Here is a 20736-nt window from a genome sequence, read left to right as displayed (position 1 = left end):
GAACCTCAGAGACCCCTGGGTGGAAAGCAAACCAGAACCAGGATCTCACACAGGGGCAAACCAAGAGTACCTGCTTTCAGTGGACAGATTTCTTTCCTAAAGTCCTGGGCTTCAGTTCTCACCCAGGATCCAGAGGGAACAGGCTGAGCCCACCTGGGTCTGTCTGCCTGTGGGGCTTGTGACCGCACCTCCTCCTTACGGCCCAAGTAGCTCATCATGTCCCGTTTGCCCGATCCCAAAGTGTTGTCCCACAAGCGGGTCATTTCCCCTTCCTGGGAGACAAGATAGGGCAGATCTCTGCAATGGGGACTAGTAGCTTTTGTGGGCTGGAAAGAGGTAAGAGTATATATGAAAACTTACAGCCTGTTCAGCCCAAAGCTGCTGGTAAGAAGGAACCAGAAGAGGAGCTGTGGGAGTATAAGATGATGCCAGACCAACGATGGCAAGAAACAATATAGAAAAGTCCACATGGGAGTATCCAAGAGCAAATCTCATGATCTCTTTAGGGGGAGAGCCTCCTTTGTGGGGACTAAGAATCTCAGCTGATCCCCCCTTGCATCTCAGGACCTTAGAATCATAGAAGATCTCAAGTTTTAAGGGACTCATAAGGATCATCAAATCCACCTCCCTGCACATGATTGGCTCCTTCTTGCATCTGCCTGAGGCAGGAGAGCCAGAGGGGCAAATTGAACATGTCTGTTAGCCCAGGAACCTGCTGAATGGGCCCAGCAAAACTGGCATTGAAGGGCCAAGGGAGCTGGGGAGACCAAAATAACCCAAACCACAAGAGATCCCCATCTCACCCTGGCAAGCGTGGAGTTGGCTTCGGCACAGGCGCTGGGGTCGGTGCCAGTTTCTCTGTGCTCACCCTCAGCTCCGGGGCTGAGTGGGGGATATCGCCTGCTCTCGTGCCAGCTGTGGGGCAGGGAGAGAGGACAGCTGGTGGTCAGCACAGCCCGCAGAGCTCAGGGGCGAGTGACAGCACTGGCAGCCCAAGCCACACTGACTCACTCTCTACTGGACGGGCAGAGTGGTGGTCCTGAGACCACCAGCCTTGCTCTGGAGGGAATGAGGATGAAGGAGACTCTTTCAGGGGCCCCCTGACCTCTTCAGGGACAGCCCAGAGGAATGGTCAGAAGGCATGGCATGGGGATTTCTCAGTCCTTTTTCCCAGGCACCAGCGTGCAGAGCATCGGGGGAAAGGCAGCTGATTTCCTCTGCTTGGCTTCCCGCTCCCCCTCCTCTGTTCTTCCCACCGAAGGGGCTTGCTGGAGCAGCAGGGCTCCCGGCTGGTACTCACCGCTCCGCGCCCTCCGCCGGGCCCACACACACGTATACCTCGCACTGTGGGGCTAAAATATGGAGCGAGTCCCAGGGCTCTCCTGGGGCTGTGTCGCTGCAGGCATCGTGCCCTGTGACCGCCGTGGCATGATCCTGCGAGGAAGAAGGGGTGCAATGGTGCTGTCAGCGTGCCAAGGATGAGGATGAAGGCTGCCCCTCGGAAATGCCTGCTTCTTCTACCTCCTCCGAGAGCAGCCTGGCCTTCAGAGCTCTTGATATCTCTCCCAGCCCACCACTGATATTTTCCTCTTACATCAAGAGGCCATAGAGGCCCAGCATGCTCCTATTTGGTGCTGAAGGTTGCAGACATCCCAGAGACTGCATGTGTGGATGAGGGCTCAGGGAAACTGCCCCTGTGTTGGCACTGACCAGCTGGATATCTCAGGGAGAGGCAGTGGAGTCAAGAGGAAGGATGATTTTTGCAGAAAAGGCTGTAGTCCCAGCCTCTTCCTGTCTCTGTCAGGGTTTGCAGGCGTCTCAGCATCCTCCCTGAGCCCTGTTACCTGCAGGGCTTATGAGCAGCAGTGGGGGAGGCTCCCGGGAGCCGGCTGTCTGCGCCGCCTTCCCTCCAGCGTCTCGCCCGCACCAGGATTCGCTCAGAGGTGACAGCTCTGAGCAGATCGAGGGTGAAGGGCTGAGGTAACCTTAGAGGGCCCAAGGCCAGTAGGAGAGGGGGAGAGGGCGAGAAAGAGAGAGGGAGGCTCATTACTATTTCATCATCCCTGGCCAGTTGCTCCTGGAGGACGTCAAACAACACGAAACCCGCTGTGAACATGAAACCAGCTGTCGCCCAGTCAGAGACAGCCAAGTAGCTTGTGTGTCCAGCTCTGTCCCAAAAGATCATGTTGGGTCAAGGTATCTGGAGCCCAAAACCCCATGAGATTTATCCCTTTCCTGCCTTCTCCTCTGGGAACAGCTAGCTGAAGCTGCCTCAGGGACAGAACCTGGCTCCAAGCCAACAGCTGAGGCCACAGGGAATCGACCAGGACCATATTTAAGGTGAGGCAAAGCTGTAAATGCCAGCAAGCATCAAGCAGAGATTAATACAGGGTGGATCCCTGCTCTGCCAGTCCCCAATTCCCTCCATGTCACTTTGCATCTGCGACGCCCCTGCTTTCCCTTCCAGGGTCTATCAAGCCCCTTGTATCCAGCATCCAACACGTCTTTGCTAAGCTTGGTTCCTGGCTTTGGTCTGGCACAAGTAAATGAAGCATTCCTATGCCTGGAAAGAAACCTCTCTGCCCATAGAGGTTTTTCCCCACCAAGAAATCTAGAAATCCTGGCTGAGCCTTTGTTTTAGGGATCTTTATCCCTAAAAAGGCAGGTGGGGTCGGGGTATAGACCAAAGAGGCCCCTATTGAAGTGTCCATAGCCTGCAGGTGGGATGGAGGAGCTCACCTGGATAGAATGCTGGTGAGCCCCTGCGGCTCGGAAACAGTGCTGGCACAGGCTCTTTGCAAATATGTTGGCTTCAAAGTTCATGCAAGGCATGTCATCCACCGAACCAGACATTGTGCATAGCAGAGACGAAGATCTTTGGCTGATGGGCTATTGGCTGGGGCCAGCCAGGAGAAAAAGGAGGAAGAAACAGCAGCAGAAGAAGCTGTGGAAGAGGAATGTTATTTCCAGAGTGAAGTTTGCTGCTCCCAACTGTCAATACTGGGATCAAAGGGAACCCAAGTACAAGGTGATCCATAAAAAGACAGGTAATAAAAGAATGCGCTCTAACAGGGACCTCTTTTGGAAGGGGCACTGCACCCTGAAATGACTGCTGACACCCTTCAATTTGGGAGGCCTTGTGAATGGAGGGAATGATGCACAAGTCCTGTTCCTTTGATAGAAATGTTCTTTCCCTCTTAAAAGGCACAGAAACTAAGCCTTACTTCTTAATTATGTTGGTCATAAAGGGATGCAGCTTAGGAAACTTGGAAACCCACTGAAACTCTTTCTAAACTTGTTAATCCTACTAAAATTTTGAGATCTGTAGGACAGTGGACTGTAAAACTGTGAAGGGCAACAAGCATTGCTAGCAGGACAACTGGGCTCCACACTTCTGGATTTTTGCGAGCATCCAGCTCACCATCACCTCTGTCCTGCAGGGTTTGAGAGTGAGTCCTCGGACTTGAGGATGTGATCTGAGCTGGGAGGGCTCTGTCTAATTTGCCTGGAGAAGGCACAAGCAGAAGGACAGGAAATCAGACCAGCATCTGAGATGTGAACGTGCCACTGGTGCCCTAAATATGGTCATTGGAGTCAGAGCAGCTGATCAAGGCTATGGCTGCTCCCCAAAACAACCAAGGCCAAACGTCAATGCCAAAAACAAAGCGAGAATTTTTGTTTGTCACTGCACTCATTTTCAGAACAGCAAGTTGCACTAGGTGCCAGGCTTGCAGCATCCTTCCTCACACTAGGGCATGTCTGCTTGACTTGTTCACACAAAATGCTTCACGGGAGCCTAAGCACTCCCCTGCCAGGGATGCAGCACAAAGCACGCCAACATCGCCGCCCACCACTGCCCATGGACTGCCCCCCGTGGCTGGAGCCCCTGCTACCCCACTCCCTGATGGGCAAATCATTACTCCCCACATCCTTCGGGGCCTACTGTCAGGATAATGCTGTCATCCCCAGGGCCTCTAGCATGGATGCACGCATGCAGCCGGCCGTGCTCTGTGCTCCCAGTCCCTCCCAGTATCCCCAGTACCTCAGTTTCCCTACGGCTCCCAGCACGTCGCCGCCCGCCGAGCTCCCCCCTCAATGAAGCTCGCCGTGGGAACCGCGGGGAGCGATGCCCCGCCCCCTCCCCTCTGATTGGCTGCCGCCGGGCAGCGATTTGAATACCGCCTCCTGAGTGGTCGGCAGCGGCGCGCGGCCATGGCGCCCAGGCGCGCGGGCTCGCACGTGCAGTGGGCGGCGATGGAGCGGCCGTGCCAGACCCAGGCCCGATGGAGCGGTCCCTTCCCTTCCCTTCCCTTCCCTTCCCTTCCCTTCCCTTCCCTTCCCTTCCCTTCCCTTCCCTTCCCTTCCCTTCCTTCCCTTCCCTTCCCTTCCCTTCCCTTCCCTTCCCTTCCCTTCCCTTCCCTTCCCTTCCCTTCCCTTCCCTTCCCTTCCCTTCCCTTCCCTTCCCTTCCCTTCCCTTCCCTTCCCTTCCCTTCCCTTCCCTTCCCTTCCCTTCCCTTCCCTTCCCTTCCCTTCCCTTCCCTCCCTCCCCTCCCCTCCCCTCCCCTCCCCTCCCCTCCCCTCCCCTCCCCTCCCCTCCCCTCCCCTCCCCTCCCCTCCCCCTCCCCTCCCCTCCCCTCCCCTCCCCTCCCCTCCCCTCCCCTCCCGCTCCCCAGGCACCGCCTCACTGCCTGCCCCCTGTGCCCCCGAGCCAGCGCCACAAGACCGAGCTATCCCGAAGCCAAAACAGATGCCAAAGCAGCGGACTTACCCGCGAGCACTGAGAGAGCGGAACGACGCCGTGTCCCAGCACAGATCCAACAGGGGGTCATGCTTGCCCACAGCACTCAGAGGTTTGTCCATCGTGGGCTTTACCTATCAAGCACGAACCCTGCCTGACCCTCCCTATTTCTAGTATCTGTCCTCCACTGCTCCTTCTACAATTCAAACTCCTTCTCTTCCCGATGCTGGTGACAGTTACAAAAAACTCAGTTTTACTTTTTGTTTAGTCATTAAGTGCAGTCTGCAATCCACTCCTCAAACCTACCCCGCACATCCCATTATTCAGCTGCCTTTTAGTCCCCGAAAGTTCTCATCACTGTCCCAGTAACTTTTTTTCTCGAGTTCATTTCTGGAACACAGTGCTGGAAGCAGCAGTGTGACTGTACTGAGTACAGCCTTGAGCTTGATACACTACAGGAGTAGTAACTACAGTGCACCGATTATCACACAGCTCATGCACACGCTGCAGCCATTCCTCCTCTTTGCTGCACTCCAGTTTTCCCCCAGCTGTCTGATCTTTTTGGCCCCCAGTCTGCTTTTGATCCTTTGTAATCCCAATTAGATTTTTGTGTGTGCATGTGTGCAGAATCGCAGTCTAGCCAGTGAAAGCCATCATGCATGGCAACCCCAGTGTGGCAGCCCATGTCAAAGCCCTGCATCTCTGTGCGAGCCTGGGGCACGTGCACAGCAATGTGCAGGTGCCCGAGGTGACCTAGCTGCAGAGCCACGCGTGAAATGCCTGTGGAAAAGGGGGTTCACAGGGAGCTGCTGGTCTCTGCTTTTATTTTATGGAGCAGCAACTCCATAAATGTGCACTAGCACATTTGATTTTTGCAAGTACCTTACATTTTGCAAGCACCTTATATTTGAAAGCAGCCTTCTCTTGAGCAGCTAAGGAAAGAAAAAAAAAACCAACACCAAAATGCTCAAATCCATCTTGAAAACAAGAGGAAGCAGCAAAGAATAATTTTAAGCCAAAGTCTGGTATGAACTGTGATGTGTCTGGCAAACACTTCACTCACTAACTTGTGTGTGAAAACTCATATCCTCATTTCAATATATTCAGGGGTAGCCTGGCTGTATAGCCCGTGCATAACAAAACCAGCAGGCTAGGGCTGAGTCAGTAATTCACATTACAGAATAAAGTTTTAATCAATCAAATGGAGAAATCAATAGTGTAGTGAACAATCCTGATGGTTAATGCTGTATAGGATTTAACAGTTCTGTTCTCAGTTTTTCCATACACTTCTTTGGTTTGTTTCTGTTTTGTTTTTTTTTTTATTTTGAAAACTCATTTTCTAGCAGGAGCTGAAAGATTTCAGAGCATGGAAGGGGCTGTTGGAGACTTCAGCTGATACTTGAGAAAGGCTACAAAATGTTATTAGGCCAGGGAAACAGCAAACACTTAAAAGTGAGATTCTTCCAGATCACCTGGCAGCAAAATGATAAAAACTGAACCCTTAACACCTCATCCGGAGAACAATTAGGTCATCCAGCTCTGTCCCAGCTACCATGCCAGGCTGCCTACAGGCTGGAGAAGCCAACTGATCCATATTCCACACTCCACTCTCCAGCAGATTTCTCAAACAGATAGTACACTTCTTTTACAGTGGCCATCCCAGCTCCAGAGCAAACTCCTTGGGTAAGGAAGCAGGCAGGTCACCTTCTGTCCACGGTCACCCCACAAGGCACTGTGTCCTGGAGAGAAGGAAAAGCTGCTGTATGATCTAGACCAAGGATGTCACCCTGTCCTCCAGCTTTGAGTTGCAGTCCCCTTGGTGTGACATACCTCTCCAAACAGAACTTCCCTCTCCTTCCCCACTTCATCCCTCTCAAACCCACCAAGCACAGAATGCTCTAGAGCATTAACTCCCAAACCAGAACAAGCAATAATTTATGCTCCACACATCACACATAGGACCTCTTGGATACTTTGGCTGAGATCCAGTTCAGCATAACACTTTTGGTCTTGCCTGAGTTGTGTTTTTGCAGCTCTGAAACACCCAAGAACCCCAGGTGAGACAGGTGGATAGGTAAGGTCACCCATTAAATCCCATGACCTTTCTGGAGGGGCCTTTAAGGCAGTGTTTGAGAACTATTTTGGAGGTGAGAAAACCATACACACACACACCTTAATAATGTGACTGTATTTATTCTGTGTTAGTGCCCAAGAACTCAGCCCAGGGTAGGGACTCTGAATCCAAGCATACAAGGCAGCAGTGATAACGGTGTCCACCTCCCCATCAATTACCTTCCTCAGAAAGGAAAGGGAAGTGCAGGAAGGCCCCATTCCTTACCACAAGCACGTGTGTTCCCTCGAGAACCCTCCCTCTAGCAGAAATTGTGCTTCTGCTATCAGTGTTGAGATCACACCCTCCCCCTGAACACACTCTGGAGAACAGCTCTGTGTGCACACTCCACAAGTAACGATGGAGAGATACATCAAGCTGGTGCCATTCACTTTAGCGGCTGGTGGCCATCAGCATTGTTCTGATGTTCCTCCATGCAGCCTCAGGCACTGCTTTACTCTTCCCTCCCATTTCTGGCATGAGGAATCTATTTACTTGCCCATTGCTGGGTTGCAAATTTTTCTGGTGTGGGTTTTGGACACATAGGCTTTTTCTGTCATTTCCTTTCCAGTGCACACATGGCATGGGAGGAGGCCTGGCTCACAGAGAAAGAATACTCCAGGATAGTCCAGGACAGAGGCCAGCATGCTGCCTGGGCTCACTCTCCTCCTCAGAGGATTCACTCACAGTTTTGCCACCAGTATTCCTAAATTCCAACCATACAAATTTTTTTTTTCTCCCCCTGCTGAGGGCAACCACAGTAAAAAACATACACTGAGGTCCTAAGAAGAAAGGCAATTAGCTACTAATAACTGCAGCAACCCTGAGGTAAAGGGCAAGGGCAGCCCCTGCCACTCCCACCCCAGAGAGGGCCACACACAAACAGCAAGGGCATTAGGGCATTTCATACTCCCCTGAGCTATCGCAGTTACGATCGGCATATTCAGCAGACAATGGAATGAGCCATTCCTGCTCTAGCTGGCTCTGCCTTGCCACAGAAATAGCTCCTAGCTATTACATTCTCCAAGCACCAGTGAATTTCAATATCCTTTAAACTCCAGAAATTACCTCCCACTATTTCCAGTTGGTACTGGTGTTAGCACAGCCCCTGCTATGCTTCAAATAAGTCACATATTTTTTATTTTTTTTTCTTAGCAAAATGACTTCAAATTTATTCGCAATGTTACCCAGTTTCACCTGGCACAAGTATCAAACAAAAAGTACCCCTGCATTCAGGTGTGGCACTGTGTTGTGTGGTGAGGAAACACAGGAGACAAGATGACACCATGTCTCCATGGAAAAAGGATTTACTGCACAGCCCAAATGCCAGGGCACTGATGCAGGAGTGCAAGCAAAGCTCTCCCAAGTCTCTCAAATTGCCCTGACAACAATGTGCCTGTTGCACTCTGCCCCAAATCCTCTTCTTTGATAAAGACAAGTATTAAGTCTGAAAGAGGGGGGAGCAAGGACAGAAGGCTTATGCCAGATAGAGAGCATGACCTTCAGCAGAAGTTTTTAAGGGATTCTGTGGCACCCAGACACTTAACTGGAGATCACAGCAAAAATAAATGGGTAGAGTGTCTAGTCACCTTGACCAGTGCTCAGAAGGCTATAGAAAGGCTGAACTGGGTTCGTGGCCAGTCAGAATGCCATGTAAACAAGATGCCTGCCCACAATGACAGGGTCCTGAAGAGCAGCAGCCCAGATGTGGAGCACTGTCCCAGCTGGTGGTCTGAACATTAGTTTCTCTGTTAATCTTGGTCACGGCCCATTTTTCCAGTCAGCCTCCGACGCTGAGTTTTGGTGGTTCGCCCTGTGCTGGACTTCTGGATTTTCTTACGTGGGCCTTGCCCACGTTGGGATCTCTTTCCTTTTGTCTTTTTCCGGCTGTGCATGTGCAGCGTGGCAGTAAGAGAAGAGATTCTGTGCAGGGCAGAAAGAGAAAAATGTTTGAGGACTAAAGCCTGCAGAAGCAAGGCGACACCACAACAATAGCTGGAGAGCTCTGAGCGACCCAGCAGGAATGGATGCCAGACATGGCAAGTCCCTCTAAGCTATGTGGGAAACCTGCAAGCCTCCATGTGCGGTAACAACAAAAATGAATGTTGTGAGCAGTGCGCTGCCCAGACCCCACAGAGCTAAAGTAACTCTCCATGCCCTCAAAGCAGCTGTAAAACCTGGATACTGAAAAATGCTAAGAATGCCTGAGCTTTCAGCTTTAGGAGCCTCTGACCTTCAGCCCTAGAGACAAGCTAAGCACGCTGCGGAACGTGCCGCGATGAAGGACTAGGGAAGAGGTGAGGACGAAGCCCACCCGGCCCTCGCTCGGTCACCGGAGCCGAGCGGGGCGCGCCCCGCCAGCGCCTCCTGCCGCCCCTGGCCGGGCTGCACCGCGCCCCTCCTGCGGCCACGCCGCGCATCCCGCAACACACACCATCCCCATCAGCTACCAGAGCCCAGCAGCAAAGGCCTGAAGGAATCTGCACGTACTTTTCAGAAAGGAAGGGGTTTCTGGACTTCTTGGGCATTGTTCTCACGGGCTTGTTCACCACCTCTTCTCCTTTCTCTTCTTCAGATCCATCAGTTTTTCCCTTAAAAATAAAGCACTTCTGTGATTCTGGCGTTTCCACTGCCTTCTTGCTTTCATCCTGTTTTGTGAACTAACTAGTCACAGGTGAAGATTTTTTAATTCTTCACACCCCTCGCTGTCCAAGTGTCTAGGTTTCCTACTGCAGTCCCACAGAAAGGCACAACCAGAGATGTCTTACAGTAATCCACCCCAAGACTCAAAAACTTCAGCATAATCTTAATGGCCACGTGATTGAAGTTTAAAATTGAACGAACCAAAGGTCTTGGCTTTTGCTTAAATTACTATCAAGACCTCTTTGAGCAGATTTTCAGATTAGATGACCTTACAAATGTAAGCACAACCAATACCTGAGAGTCTCTATGAAACAAATACAAGGTCTTAGTTACATGTATTTTGAAAATAAAAGTGACCACAGCCAGAACTGAATGGTTTCCTTATTTGTGGTCCAAACACAGGATTATGGAGAGAGAAATTCCTCCTCATGCTTACAGTAATATTTCTGAACAGGACACAGGAAGGAGGTCAAGGACAGACCATGCAGCGAAGTCTGAAATCTTGCTGCTTGTCTTGTATCAGCTTTTAAAGTATTACATTTTTGCCACCCAGTCCAGTAACACTTTTCCTTTAACCGGGGTCAATCGGGACTAGCAAAGGATTCTAGGGAGGTTTGAAGTGAGCTATTCACACAGGACATCTCTTTCTCTTTAGAGGCCAAATTTAAACTGTAGAAAAATATAAAAGTTATGAGTTTCCCTCTTCATCCCTGTTCCCAGCCAGCTGCAAGGACTTGGACATACTCAGGCACCACCAGCCCTACCTCAGCAGCCCCAGGAGTGTGAACAGCTGATAGAGAGAGGTAGCAAGAGGCTTTACCACGGGGCTGGTCAGTCCCAGCTGGCGTGCCCCCGACAGGTCCAGGTCACTGATGGTGGTCACTGTTACAATGTGGTTTGGGTGGTCGATGCTCACAGACTCTGTCCGCGATGTCACCAAGTGCTCCAGTTCATCAGCCTCCTCTGGGAACACAAGACATCCTGCACTGCAAAGTGCCCAGCTTTTCACGGGATAAACTCACTTGTTCCTGATGCTGGGCAGGGGTGACACCCTGCCCTGGCGTGCAGGGATAAAGGGCAGAGGGGCTTGGCACTGCAAGCCTGGAGGGCAAGTTCCTTCTTCCCCCTGGAAGGGGACCTGGTGACACCTTAGAGATGCTCTCCTGCTCCTTCCTTTCTGTAGAACCCTCATGATTCCCGGGACAGAGGGCTGTGGGGTCACTGCTCAGACTGCTGGGGAACACGACAGCACCGAGCAGCTCAGTGTGGGACAGCGTGTGAGCGCCCCTGCCCCAGCTCTCAGCACCCAGTCAAGGCTGTCGGACCACGGCCGCCCACCTCCCTCCCTCCCTCCCTCCCTCCCACCGAGGGCCCAGCACGTACCGAGCGCCTCCTCCCTCTCGCTCAGCATCTTCAGATACTCCTGGTGCCGCTGAGGAACAGAAACAGGTCATGCGGCGCCTCTGCCCGCCCCTCCTGCCCCGCTCACTGCCCGTCCTGCCGAGGGGGGACACGAGACCCTTCCCTCACCTCCTCTTTCATTTTCCTCTGCTCTTCCTTCAGCTTCCGTTTGATCTCCTCCAGCGCCGCCTTCCTCCGCTCCACCTTCCGCTTGTGGAAGCCGGTCAGGTACTCCCTGAGAGAGGACAGAACCGCCCGGCTTTTAGCGACCGGGGGATGCCTTCCTTCCCCGCCTCCCGCCCTGGCTCCTGCCCGGCCTCACCTCCGCCGCTCCTCGTCGAAAGTCACCACCAGCCGCCCCTCGCGGCCGCCCGGACCCTTCTTGTTCTTCTTGCGGCCCATGGCTGTCCCACGCCGCTGCTGCCGGTGCCCGCCCCTTCCGCCGGAACGCCGGCAGCTCTGCCCGCCGCCCCCGGGCCTGCCGTGCGCCTGTGCCCGGCCCCGAGCCCGGCCTGCGCTCTGCTTCGGGCGTGCGAGCCTCGGGCTACGCTCCTCTGCAGCTTCCTCCCAGCTAAAGATTCTGTGGCGCTGCCTTGTGCGGAGAACGCGGCAGTGTAGCACCCGATCTCACAGCCCGAGACTCGTTCTGGCGCTCCAGAGTGTTTTGCCTCTACGTCTCTTTAATAAATGTCACTCTTCCGAATAGTTAACGTCTGCAGTTCTTCAATAGAGCTCTGAGTTTATTTCAAGCTATTGTCATTTCTTGGTGTTAGCATGCGCTGCTCCTCTTATCCGGGTAGGGCAATTGTGGAGATGGGTCCTGGCTCTGATGCTGTGTCCAAGTTGCAGCATATGGCTGGACAGCCAAGATTGCTGTAGTGGTGGAGAGAGGTACTGGCATGAGTTGGTGGGTGCATCAAGACTGCCGTGTTCTGATGGCCTAGAGTGACACTGGCGGAGCTCCTGAACCTTTACTGCTCCCCTGTTCTCACCTTAAAAATGGGTGTGATGCCTGTGTGGTGGCCAGCTGACTTCGGTAGAAGTTTCTGAAGTGTTGTGGGGGCAGTCCCCCTAACCCACAGAGCATGACGAGTCCTGACAGGAGTCCTGCCACAGCCTGGCAGTCACTTGTCCACAGCCAGCTTTCCTTTATCAGCTTGCTTGCTGCCTGCGCTCTTTTCCTGGCCTGTCCTTTCACCAGAAGAAATGCGGAAAAACCAGTTCTGTGGTTAATTGCTGCACTTCCCTCCACGCCCATGGGGGCAGGTCTCGTCCTTCTCCTCACTCCTCACACAGACTGGGTGCACTTCAGCCTCCAGTCTCTGCCCCTGCCTGTTCTCAGCCGGCTCAGGTGCACCGACAGGCCTCTGTACCCTTTCCATTAACCTTAACCTTAGGTTCTCTTGCCTTCCTCTTTTCCCTCTGTCTGCCAGAGCTTCTCCTTCTCTCCTGGATAAGGAAGCGGGTTGGCCTACAGGTGCATAAAGTGCAGGCAGCTGCTCTCCTGGCCCTGTCCTGCCCTGCCTGGAGGGACACCATTCCGAGGTGATGGCTGGAGGAAACGAGCGGAGCATGAAGGCCCTGAAGGAAGTGTGGAAAAGAGCAGAGAACTCTTTGTGTGCGGACTGCGGGAAGCCAGGTGAGTCCCCGAAGGATGCTGGTGGAAGAGTTGGAAGCAGGGAGCTGGGGCTGATCTCTAGCAGCCACTCAGTGCTGGCTATCTGGACTGCCCGGGAGCCTGGGGTGGAGAGAAAAGGGAGGGAGGCATTGCTCTGGGTATTCATTTCTTCTCCCTGGAGGAGAGTTGCCAAGGGAGGAGGGAGAAGATGCTGCCATAGCACTCGTGGGAAGGACAGGGATGTGGGAGTGCCAGATTAGCAGGGGCTGCATAGCTGCAGCACTGTGGGTTGTAGTCATGTCAGATCTCAAATGCAAATCAAGGTCATGCCCAGTCAGGACCTGACAGGAAAGCTTCCAGTGAAATCCTAACTTCTCCAGAAAGAAGGCATGATTCAGGAGCGCATTGTCTCTGCCATGACTCAGCTCTGAACTGACAGCCTGCCACAGTTGCCTAGGAAATTTCATTTACTGAAGGGCTTGCCTTCTCAGAAGGGTACCCAGTTTGAAGCCCTACAAGTGCTGCTAAAAACACCCATCATACACCTCCAAAAGGAGTGTACCACCCAAGCCAAATTAAGACGGTGAAAATTAATACCATTTTGCCCTATTTAATTATTCCAGGAGAGTTTTAGATTCAAGGACATTTTCCACTTCTGAGCTAAACACTCTTAGGCGTTTGCTGTGATGCACTAAACAACTCCTGGGATCTTTTCCCAAAGGTGGTTTCATTTTTGTCTGGGTGATCCTTTACACAAAGGGAGTTCACAGACCACTTTGGAGTTTTTCAAGATACAAGTCATTAAAAATGTAGTGAAAATGATTGGAACGGGGAAGGAGGGACTAATAGCTGTGTTTTTTTCCTGACTGGCATCCACGCCTTGGGTATTAATTACTCAGCTTGGATGAAACTGTGGTCAGCAACTCCCTGTTTCTCAGGACTACATTCTCAGGTGAGGCATACCTCCCAGGAATATTCACCAGTTTTAGTTATACCCTTTTCCATATTCTCAGATCCTGACTGGGCATCCTCTACTTTGGGTGTCTTTATATGTCTCAGCTGTTCAGGAATTCACCGCAACATCCCTAGCATCAGCAAAGTCAAATCCCTGAAGATGGACTACTGGGATGATGCTCAGGTGCAGGTGAGATCTTTATCCCCATGGATGTGGCAGATGGTTTGGGCTACACTATACACTAGTCCTGGCAAAATTAGTCCTTTGACCTCACAGAGTTGGAATGTAATCTGGTTTAATCAGTCTCCTTTCTACTCTTGATAATCAGGGATAATTCCCCACAACCCACTGGGAGAGGGAGGATACACTTGCCTTATGTGTCTCCTCATGTCCTGTTACTTTATGACAAACCTAGAGCTATTGTAATGTATCTTACTAAGACTTAGGGTCTTTGTTGCTTCAGATTACTTGTTTTCCACTTGCCAAGACTATCCAGCCTCAATGTCTCTTGATTTCAGCAGTCCAAAGGGAAAATCTTGGGCAATTCCATTCTCTGAGAAAAGTTTCCAGCTATAATATGATCTCTTGAGAAAAATGGCACTTATGAGAACTTGTCTTCTCCCTGTTACAGCCCCCTCAACTCACTAACCTTCAGGGGACTGAAAATATTTTCTGGAGATCCAAAGAAAATAATCTGTGTCTTGTTGCTCTTTGGAAGAGGTTGGAATGTCCTTCCAGATGGCATTGCAGAGCTGTTGTTGAGCTCTCCAGGAGATGTGGTGCATGGCAGCAAATCCACTGAACGTGTGTGCACCCAGCCTTATGGAAGTGACATTTATGGCACTCTGTTGATTCAGGTGCAATCAGTGTAATGTCTGAGAGTAGATAAGACCTTTGAGACCCACCTTCCTGCAGCCAGACTGCTGGCATGTTGCAATGGAGGGGAAAGAGAATGCTCCATTAGAGTCTGATGTGCATCTAGCCCTGTAGTGGGTCAGGAAAGAAAAGGTCCAACACGAGTCTGCATCAAAGGCAAGGCACTAACTCTCTGTCTAACTCTGCAGTTTTTGGCCAAGCATGGGAATGCTGTGACTAAAGCCATATATGAAGCTCACATCCCTATTTACTATTACCAGCCAACCTTCAATGACTGCCAGTAAGTTGCTGCATACAGAAGAAAAGGGGGAAGGGCAATTCTCTGTTCCCCTAATTCCTCTAGTTTGTTTCTGATCTACCTGTCACCTCTCTCCATAGAGTGCTGAGAGAACAGTGGATACGGGCCAAATATGAACGCAAAGAATTTACTGAGCCGGGAAAACAGCTGCCATATTCTGATGGTAAGAGCAGAACACAGCATCAAAACATCCTGTTTGTTGCCTTTACTGGAAACTTCTGAGCATTATGAGGTGTCAGTGTTGCAAATCTCACATGTACTTCTGAGAACCAAACTGGTACTTACAGGGCATAGTTTTGGGGGTGTTAAATTGTGGACAACATAGGCTGGCACTGCCACAGGTAGCTTAAAAGCCTGGTGTTACCAGGTGGCAGTTTTCAAAGGCATTTGATGTCTTGGTGGAGACAGACATCTACAATAAGGAATATCTGTCCTTCTGCATGCCACTCCCTCTAACCATGGCAGTTGTCCTTGAAATGGCACAGCCAGTCCTGTGACAAAGGGCATTGGAACCTGCAGAGCCAAGTGGGAAGAATTCTGGTCCCACACCAGAGTCTACATGGACCAAGACTCTAGTGTTCACAGGAGACAGCTCTTGCACAGAGGTAGCAGTGGGAGCAGGACTAGGAGGTGGAAAGAACATGGGAGTGTCTTTTGGTGAGCGCTTATCTGCACTGCAAACATGGGAACACCACCATCTTTAGTTGTAAGTCAGAGGTGAAACATCTGAAGAGTTTATTCTCAGCAATAGTCCATCATGTTCTTTGTCTCAGAGGGGTGGCTGGGCCCCAGGCTGCATGCAGCTCTCTGATGCCTACTATGCCTGTGGGGGAATGCTGTTATAAGTGGTTTTTCTGCTCCAAGGGGTGAAGGAAGGCATCCTTTGGAAGCGAGGTCGAGACAACGGGCAGTTTCTACCCCGCAAGTTCCTCTTGTCTGAGAGAGAGGGATGTCTGAAGTATTTCACCAAGCAGGATGTGAGTATGGTGGTCAACTCCCACCTCAGTGTGTACTCCACCCAGAGCAGCGGGGTGACAGAGATGTTCTGATTTCTTACACATGTTTCTGAGAGTGCCCTGCTCATCCCAACTCAGGGATGATAACAAAACATATCACTAAGGAGAAGGGTCCTCTTGCTGCTGTCAGAGTGACTTTTCCTCATGCTCTCCCTTTGTGCTTCCTTCACTACTGAGGAAAGGACTGAACTTTCACTTAACTCCTATCCATTTGCCTGGATGTGTAATCCTGCACCATTCCTGGAACCAGCATCACCCCATTGTGGACCAAGTCGGCAAAAACCTTTTCTCTGGTTGGTCTTGAGGAGGGCTATTTTTCTGCTCATTCATCTCTCAGAAATGAGTGGGGCAAGAGCTAAAATGCTGTCACAAGGGAGGGAATGGCTCAGGGTAGGGAGAAGCAGGACATGTCATCCAGAGGAACCTGGACAAGTTCCAGAAGTGGGCTGATATGAACCTCAGAAGGTTTAAAAAAGCCAAGTACAAGGTTCTCCACCTGCATCAGGCCTCTGACCCTGCCTTACACCACTTAGTCAGCAGCTCAGGTCTCTTTCCTTCTAGGATTGCTCATGCATGATCAATGCCTTTCTGTTTTCAGGGCAAAGAACCCAAAATCAATGTTAAAATAGATGTCATCAATGCTACATTCCAGCCAGAGAAGATTGGGAATCCCAATGGCCTGCAGATCACCTATCTCAAAGACAATAAGACCAGGAATATATTTGTCTACCATGAAAGTGGAAAGGTATCTGTTTTTAGCATCAAAGACTGCAAAGGCATTGAGGAGCTGCTGATATTAAATAGTATGAAGCATGGGTAGGATGGAGTGTGTGAGAGTTGCTGTAGGTAATAGGGTGGGGGTTCTGGCTCTGTGTTTGTGTATCTGCAAGAGAGTTTTGCTGCAGGGAGCAGGGCAGGAGCACTGGCTGAGTTGGTTTGTGTGGGAGGAGTTCTATAGAATGTGTGCTGCCTGTGCATGTGGGGAATGGGGCAGCCGTGCTGGCTGTGTGCATGTGAGGGAGATGCTGCAGAGGGAGAGCTGGCTGTGTTCGTAGTTAACACAGGGCTGGGTGCGGCTAGGTGAATTTAGATGGCCCACTGTTTGCCCTGGCTAAGCTTTCTGTCCTATCCTGTTCCATCCTCAGGAGGTAGTGGACTGGTTCAACGCCATCCGCTCTGTGCAGTTCCATTACCTGAAGGTGGCATTTCCCATTGCCAGCGATAATGAGGTAAGGCCCTGAGTCTCCTGCTGCTTTTGTGATAAAAGTGCTCATTAGTTACTGTTACAACCCCAGGTACGGAAGTGGAAATTGCAGGGTAAAGATAAAAGGATGAGAAGGTGTTTTTAAAAGGGCCTGTGGTGGTCAGAAAACAGCTGCTCTCTGCTGTTTCTGGGCATTTTGGAGACAGAGGTGATGCCTAGCTAGGCAGTTTGGGAAATATAAATTTAGAAAGAGACTGAATTTGGGGGAATAGAAGGGTGGGGGAGGGAAATGACTAGCAAAGAGGCCCAGCTAAGTGGATGTTACTCTTGCCATTTTGTCAGATTAAAAATCGTTTGACGAGAAACTTCTTGAAGGAGGGGTACATGGAGAAGACCGGTCCCAAGGTGAGCTGCTATGGTAGAAAAAATCTAACAGGGGCCTGTCAGAGCACCACTGACTTTCCCTACTTCAATGTTTTTCTCCTGCTGTTTCCCCATTCCCCCTGACTCTTTAGACACCCGTGGGAACAGTGTGTGTTCACCAAGGGAGGGGAGAATAAAAGGAAGGGGAAGGACACATGTGAAAGTAGATGAAGCCAGAGTCCCTGCTTTCTCCCAGAGCGACAGATCTCTCTGCATGTGTCTGTGTGTGAGTGACCTTACAGGTATTTAGTGTCCAGATTTCTCCTGTCTCCACTCTGGGGTCCTTCATCGAAGTTCAGGAGTTGGGGACAGCAGCTGGATACTGACCCTTACTCTCAGCTCACAAAGGGCGAGGAGGAGGTTGCTGTTAAGGCAGGGGCTTGCTTCAAGCGGTTGGGATGAGTTTGGGGTATCCATTCGCACTGCTCGCAGCAGAGGGCACTGTCCCCTCACACATGTCACCTCTTCCCTTCACAGCAGAGGGAGGCTTTCAAGAAGCGCTGGTTCACGCTGGATCACCGCAGGCTCATGTACTTCAAGGATCCTTTGGTGAGAGGGAGATGAGACCGCCGGGCAGCTGCAGGCAACGGTGCTGAGGGCAGGGTCAAAGCGCAAACTGGGTCTCTGCTCTGCAGTAAGGGTGTCTTGCAGGTTTCCCAGCTGCTATGAATGGTCTCCAGGTCTTCCCTTTTCCATCCCTTTTAGTTCATCACATGCTTTGTGTGTTTGTTGCGCTGCCTGCAAACAGTGGGAACAGGGAGGGCAGCAGTGTAAAGGTGGTGATGGGAGGGTGACACAGAGAGGTGAGAGCATCAGTTCCTCTCTCAGACCTCTTGAGGTTCATGTCCTTATTTTTTCCTTTTCACTACTGCCTTTGAGCATAGACTCACTGCTCTTCTGAATCCCCTGATCACCTCCAAAACCTTTTGCTGCTACATCCCTGATCCTCACACACTCTCCTCCTGTCCTTAGGTGCACTTGTTCTTCTGAGATTCCATAAATCACCGTCTTTCCCTCCCGATGTGCAGGACGCCTTTGCTAAGGGTGAAGTATTTGTGGGCAGTGGAGAGAATGGATATAGTGTCCAGAAGGGATTGCCTTCAGGGACACAGGGCAACTTCTCTTGGCACTATGGCATCACCATTGTCACCCCTGACCGGGAATACCTCTTCACCTGTGAGACAGAGACTGACCAGCTGGAGTGGATCAGAGCCTTCACTAGTGTCATCAACCAGGCCATGACACCACAGGAATATGCAAGTAAGTGCCTGGATGCTGTTTCCTTTCCCTCCTGCCACTCCCATTCAGGGCATTGCCCTAATGCACCTCCTTTTTTCTTCACTACAGTTGAAGCCTACTTCAAGTTTAAGTCCTAGGAAGCCATGCAGGAATCTCACTATGACTCAACTCTACCTGGTCCTATTGGGTTGCTGTCAGGACAGGAGAGGAGATTGACATCAGAGAAACACAGTGCTCTTGGAGCACCCTTTGAAGCACTTTTGCCCCCATATAATATCCACTTTGTTTTGAGGGCCCGATTAAGCTGCTTCTTTTCAAGGCAAGATTTTGTGCATCTGAATCCTCAGTACAGCCTGTCCCTGTTAAATTGCTGTGATCTGACTGCATGTTGACAGGTCTTGCCTGTCAGTCAGGCCTTGAAAACTTTGGCACTTACTGTCTTGGGCGTGGGACCTAGCATCACTCCTGCATGAAACTGCAGACAGCCAACCACCTGATGCAAGAAAACTGGCTGGAGCCAGGCACCCCAGCTGGTTACAGGGGCTGCTGGACTAAAAGAGACTGTTCCTTTACAAGAAATATCATACCTGCTGGTGACAGAGATGTGAAACATCTAGATATTTGATCAGGTAGTGCAGTGGTTGAGAAAGGTCACTTAAAAGATGTAACCTAACAGCCAAATCTGAGGCCTGTTTCTTTCTGCCATGTATGGGCTTGAAAGCTTCTTCAGATGACGTTTGTGTGCAGACCTTTCACCAAATGCTTCAGAGAAGATTAAGAGATCGTCTCAAAAATAATGTGAATATACATTTGGGTATGTGTATACATTATATACACACATAACAAAAAGTGATGGAGGTGAAATGCTGCCCTAGGGAAAATACCCTGAGGTGTATTCATGCCACTGAAGATCAGCTGCCAGACTTGTTAAAATGGTGAGGGGTTGGGTCTTGCAAGGAGAAGCTGATAACATGTATAGAGTTCAGAGTCTGCTGTCTCTACTACTTCAGGGTTGATGCTGAATATAGTAATACATGGATCTCTGCTCCCTCATTCTCTGTATGTCAAAGGCCTGGCACTTTCATTCTGACCTGCACATTGCATATGTTTATCTTGTATATCACACATACATATCATTGTATGCAGTAGTATAACAGGGGAAGTCTCTATTAGTAAGAGTTAGCCTAAAACACTAAATCAACCCATGATTCATGTCTTAAAACTCATCTCTTAAAGCTCTCTTGGGAGAGCTGTGTTTCACATGCTGGAAGGAGTAGCTGAGTTCTGCTGGTGACTAGTATCTGATGCATTTGCAGTTTTACTCAGGCAGTGTGAGAGAAGGTATCTCATGTGTTAAGGGGAGCTAGCTGGAAATAACGAGACAACCAGTATTTTAATTAGCTCCTAAAGAAATAAATAAGAAATCACATTGCAATTTATTTTAATTTCCTAAACTAGCTGACCTATTAACTGCTGAAGTATGAGGCTGGTTTTTGGAAAGAGAAAGCAGAGATGATGAACCAAAAAGCCATAGCAGTTCATTGTATTTCCTGGGGCATGTGGACTGTGATTATTCCCATCAGAACCAAAAAGGCAGACTTACGGTGCCCCTTTGCTTCTCTGGGGACCCCACACTGCGCCAAGACCACCACAAGCTGTTGGAAGCATCAGCTTCCTGGATGAGAAGAAGCATCACTCACCCTGCTGACATGGTGCAATGGAAATATCCACCTAGAAGTATATTTTCACTGCGTTTTCCTGATCTCTCCCAGTTTGGAGCACGATTTCCCTGAAAACCAAAGGTCATTGCACAGTGCGGGGAGTACTGATGGGATGCCTCCTCCTCCTGTTTGCTGCTGAATTACCACTGCTGAGGCATTTGACTCAGCCACAATGGAGCTAATACACCGATGATGCAAAAGAGTGTGGCTGGAATGGCCTGAAACCCTGAACTAACAGAGAGTACATGTTGTATGGCACGTCTGTCTCTTCTCCGCAAATTCTGTCCCACCGTGTCTAGCGAGGCTCAGATGTGAGTGAGGAAAGGGCAGTCTAGCACCGGGCATGGGTGTCGTGTGCTGGTGCCTCGCTAGAAGGCGGTGGTGCCACGTAATGGGCTTCTGCTCCCTGCTCTGAGGCGAGGCAGCTTCCTGGGGCTCCGAGGGAAGGAGGGGGAAAGCTTACAGGGGGAGGATGGTCTTTGTGGAGAGGAAGG

The 20736-nt window shown here is 50.7% G+C and overlaps 3 protein-coding genes across 5 annotated transcripts; 1 reads left to right on the top strand and 2 right to left on the bottom strand.

Moving 5' to 3' along the window:
* Window positions 1–356: 356 nt before the first annotated feature.
* Window positions 357–3771, bottom strand: LOC148184299 (uncharacterized). The gene is made up of 5 exons (XM_088055696.1): window positions 2740–3771; window positions 1301–1434; window positions 1012–1107; window positions 804–915; window positions 357–407 (listed from the first exon to the last, which is right to left on the bottom strand). The coding sequence occupies exons 1-5, from the start codon at window positions 2851–2853 to the stop codon at window positions 357–359; spliced, it is 507 nt and encodes a 168-aa protein (XP_087911822.1). The 5' UTR covers window positions 2854–3771.
* Window positions 3772–5906: 2135 nt separating this feature from the next.
* Window positions 5907–11353, bottom strand: NOL12 (nucleolar protein 12). 2 transcript variants are annotated; one of them, XR_001331780.2, is made up of 7 exons: window positions 11215–11353; window positions 11022–11127; window positions 10875–10923; window positions 10312–10454; window positions 9339–9439; window positions 8438–8771; window positions 5907–6477 (listed from the first exon to the last, which is right to left on the bottom strand). XR_001331780.2 is itself a non-coding variant. In XM_005527597.2 (6 exons), the coding sequence occupies exons 1-6, from the start codon at window positions 11292–11294 to the stop codon at window positions 8600–8602; spliced, it is 651 nt and encodes a 216-aa protein (XP_005527654.1). In that variant the 5' UTR covers window positions 11295–11353; the 3' UTR covers window positions 7133–8599. The 2 variants fall into 2 exon arrangements, 1 of the variants encoding a protein (XP_005527654.1); XM_005527597.2 differs by lacking the exon at window positions 5907–6477 and having other exon boundaries at window positions 7133–8771.
* Window positions 11354–11412: 59 nt separating this feature from the next.
* On the top strand, window positions 11413–19560 carry LOC102109130 (arf-GAP with dual PH domain-containing protein 1-like). Of its 2 annotated transcripts, XM_088055327.1 has the most exons (12): window positions 12448–12531; window positions 13410–13462; window positions 13570–13654; window positions 14530–14621; window positions 14720–14802; window positions 15504–15616; window positions 16254–16400; window positions 16801–16884; window positions 17202–17264; window positions 17760–17831; window positions 18311–18542; window positions 18630–19560. In XM_088055327.1, the coding sequence occupies exons 3-12, from the start codon at window positions 13625–13627 to the stop codon at window positions 18656–18658; spliced, it is 945 nt and encodes a 314-aa protein (XP_087911453.1). In that variant the 5' UTR covers window positions 12448–12531; window positions 13410–13462; window positions 13570–13624; the 3' UTR covers window positions 18659–19560. The 2 variants fall into 2 exon arrangements, with proteins under 2 accessions (XP_005527653.1, XP_087911453.1); XM_005527596.3 differs by lacking the exon at window positions 13410–13462 and having other exon boundaries at window positions 11413–12531; window positions 13524–13654.
* The last annotated feature ends 1176 nt before the right edge of the window (window positions 19561–20736 follow it).

Source organism: Pseudopodoces humilis, chromosome 5, assembly GCF_049639895.1.
Source record: "Pseudopodoces humilis isolate 2021_Gansu_Grassland_sample_001 chromosome 5, ASM4963989v1, whole genome shotgun sequence".
Taxonomy (NCBI): domain Eukaryota; kingdom Metazoa; phylum Chordata; class Aves; order Passeriformes; family Paridae; genus Pseudopodoces; species Pseudopodoces humilis.
This window is presented reverse-complemented; position numbering and strand designations above follow the sequence as displayed.

Bases quoted from the DNA above. Each gene is read 5' to 3' on its own strand.
- LOC102109130 (XM_005527596.3), top strand. From the start codon at position 12,441: ATGGCTGGAGGAAACGAGCGGAGCATGAAGGCCCTGAAGGAAGTGTGG. The intron at 14,622-14,719 runs GTAAGTTGCTGC...CTCTCTCCATAG, and splicing joins CCAACCTTCAATGACTGCCA to AGTGCTGAGAGAACAGTGGA. The intron at 14,803-15,503 runs GTAAGAGCAGAA...TTCTGCTCCAAG, and splicing joins ACAGCTGCCATATTCTGATG to GGGTGAAGGAAGGCATCCTT.
- LOC148184299 (XM_088055696.1), bottom strand. From the start codon at position 2,853: ATGTCTGGTTCGGTGGATGACATGCCTTGCATGAACTTTGAAGCCAAC. The intron at 1,435-2,739 runs GTGAGCTCCTCC...TCTTCCTCGCAG, and splicing joins CTCACCAGCATTCTATCCAG to GATCATGCCACGGCGGTCAC. The intron at 1,108-1,300 runs GTGAGTACCAGC...CTGTCCCTGAAG, and splicing joins CCGGCGGAGGGCGCGGAGCG to AGGTCAGGGGGCCCCTGAAA.
- NOL12 (XM_005527597.2), bottom strand. From the start codon at position 11,294: ATGGGCCGCAAGAAGAACAAGAAGGGTCCGGGCGGCCGCGAGGGGCGG. The intron at 9,440-10,311 runs GTAAAGCCTCTT...TTTATTTTTAAG, and splicing joins TGGGACTGACCAGCCCCGTG to GGAAAAACTGATGGATCTGA. The intron at 8,772-9,338 runs GTACGTGCAGAT...TGCCCTGCACAG, and splicing joins AACCCCTTCCTTTCTGAAAA to AATCTCTTCTCTTACTGCCA.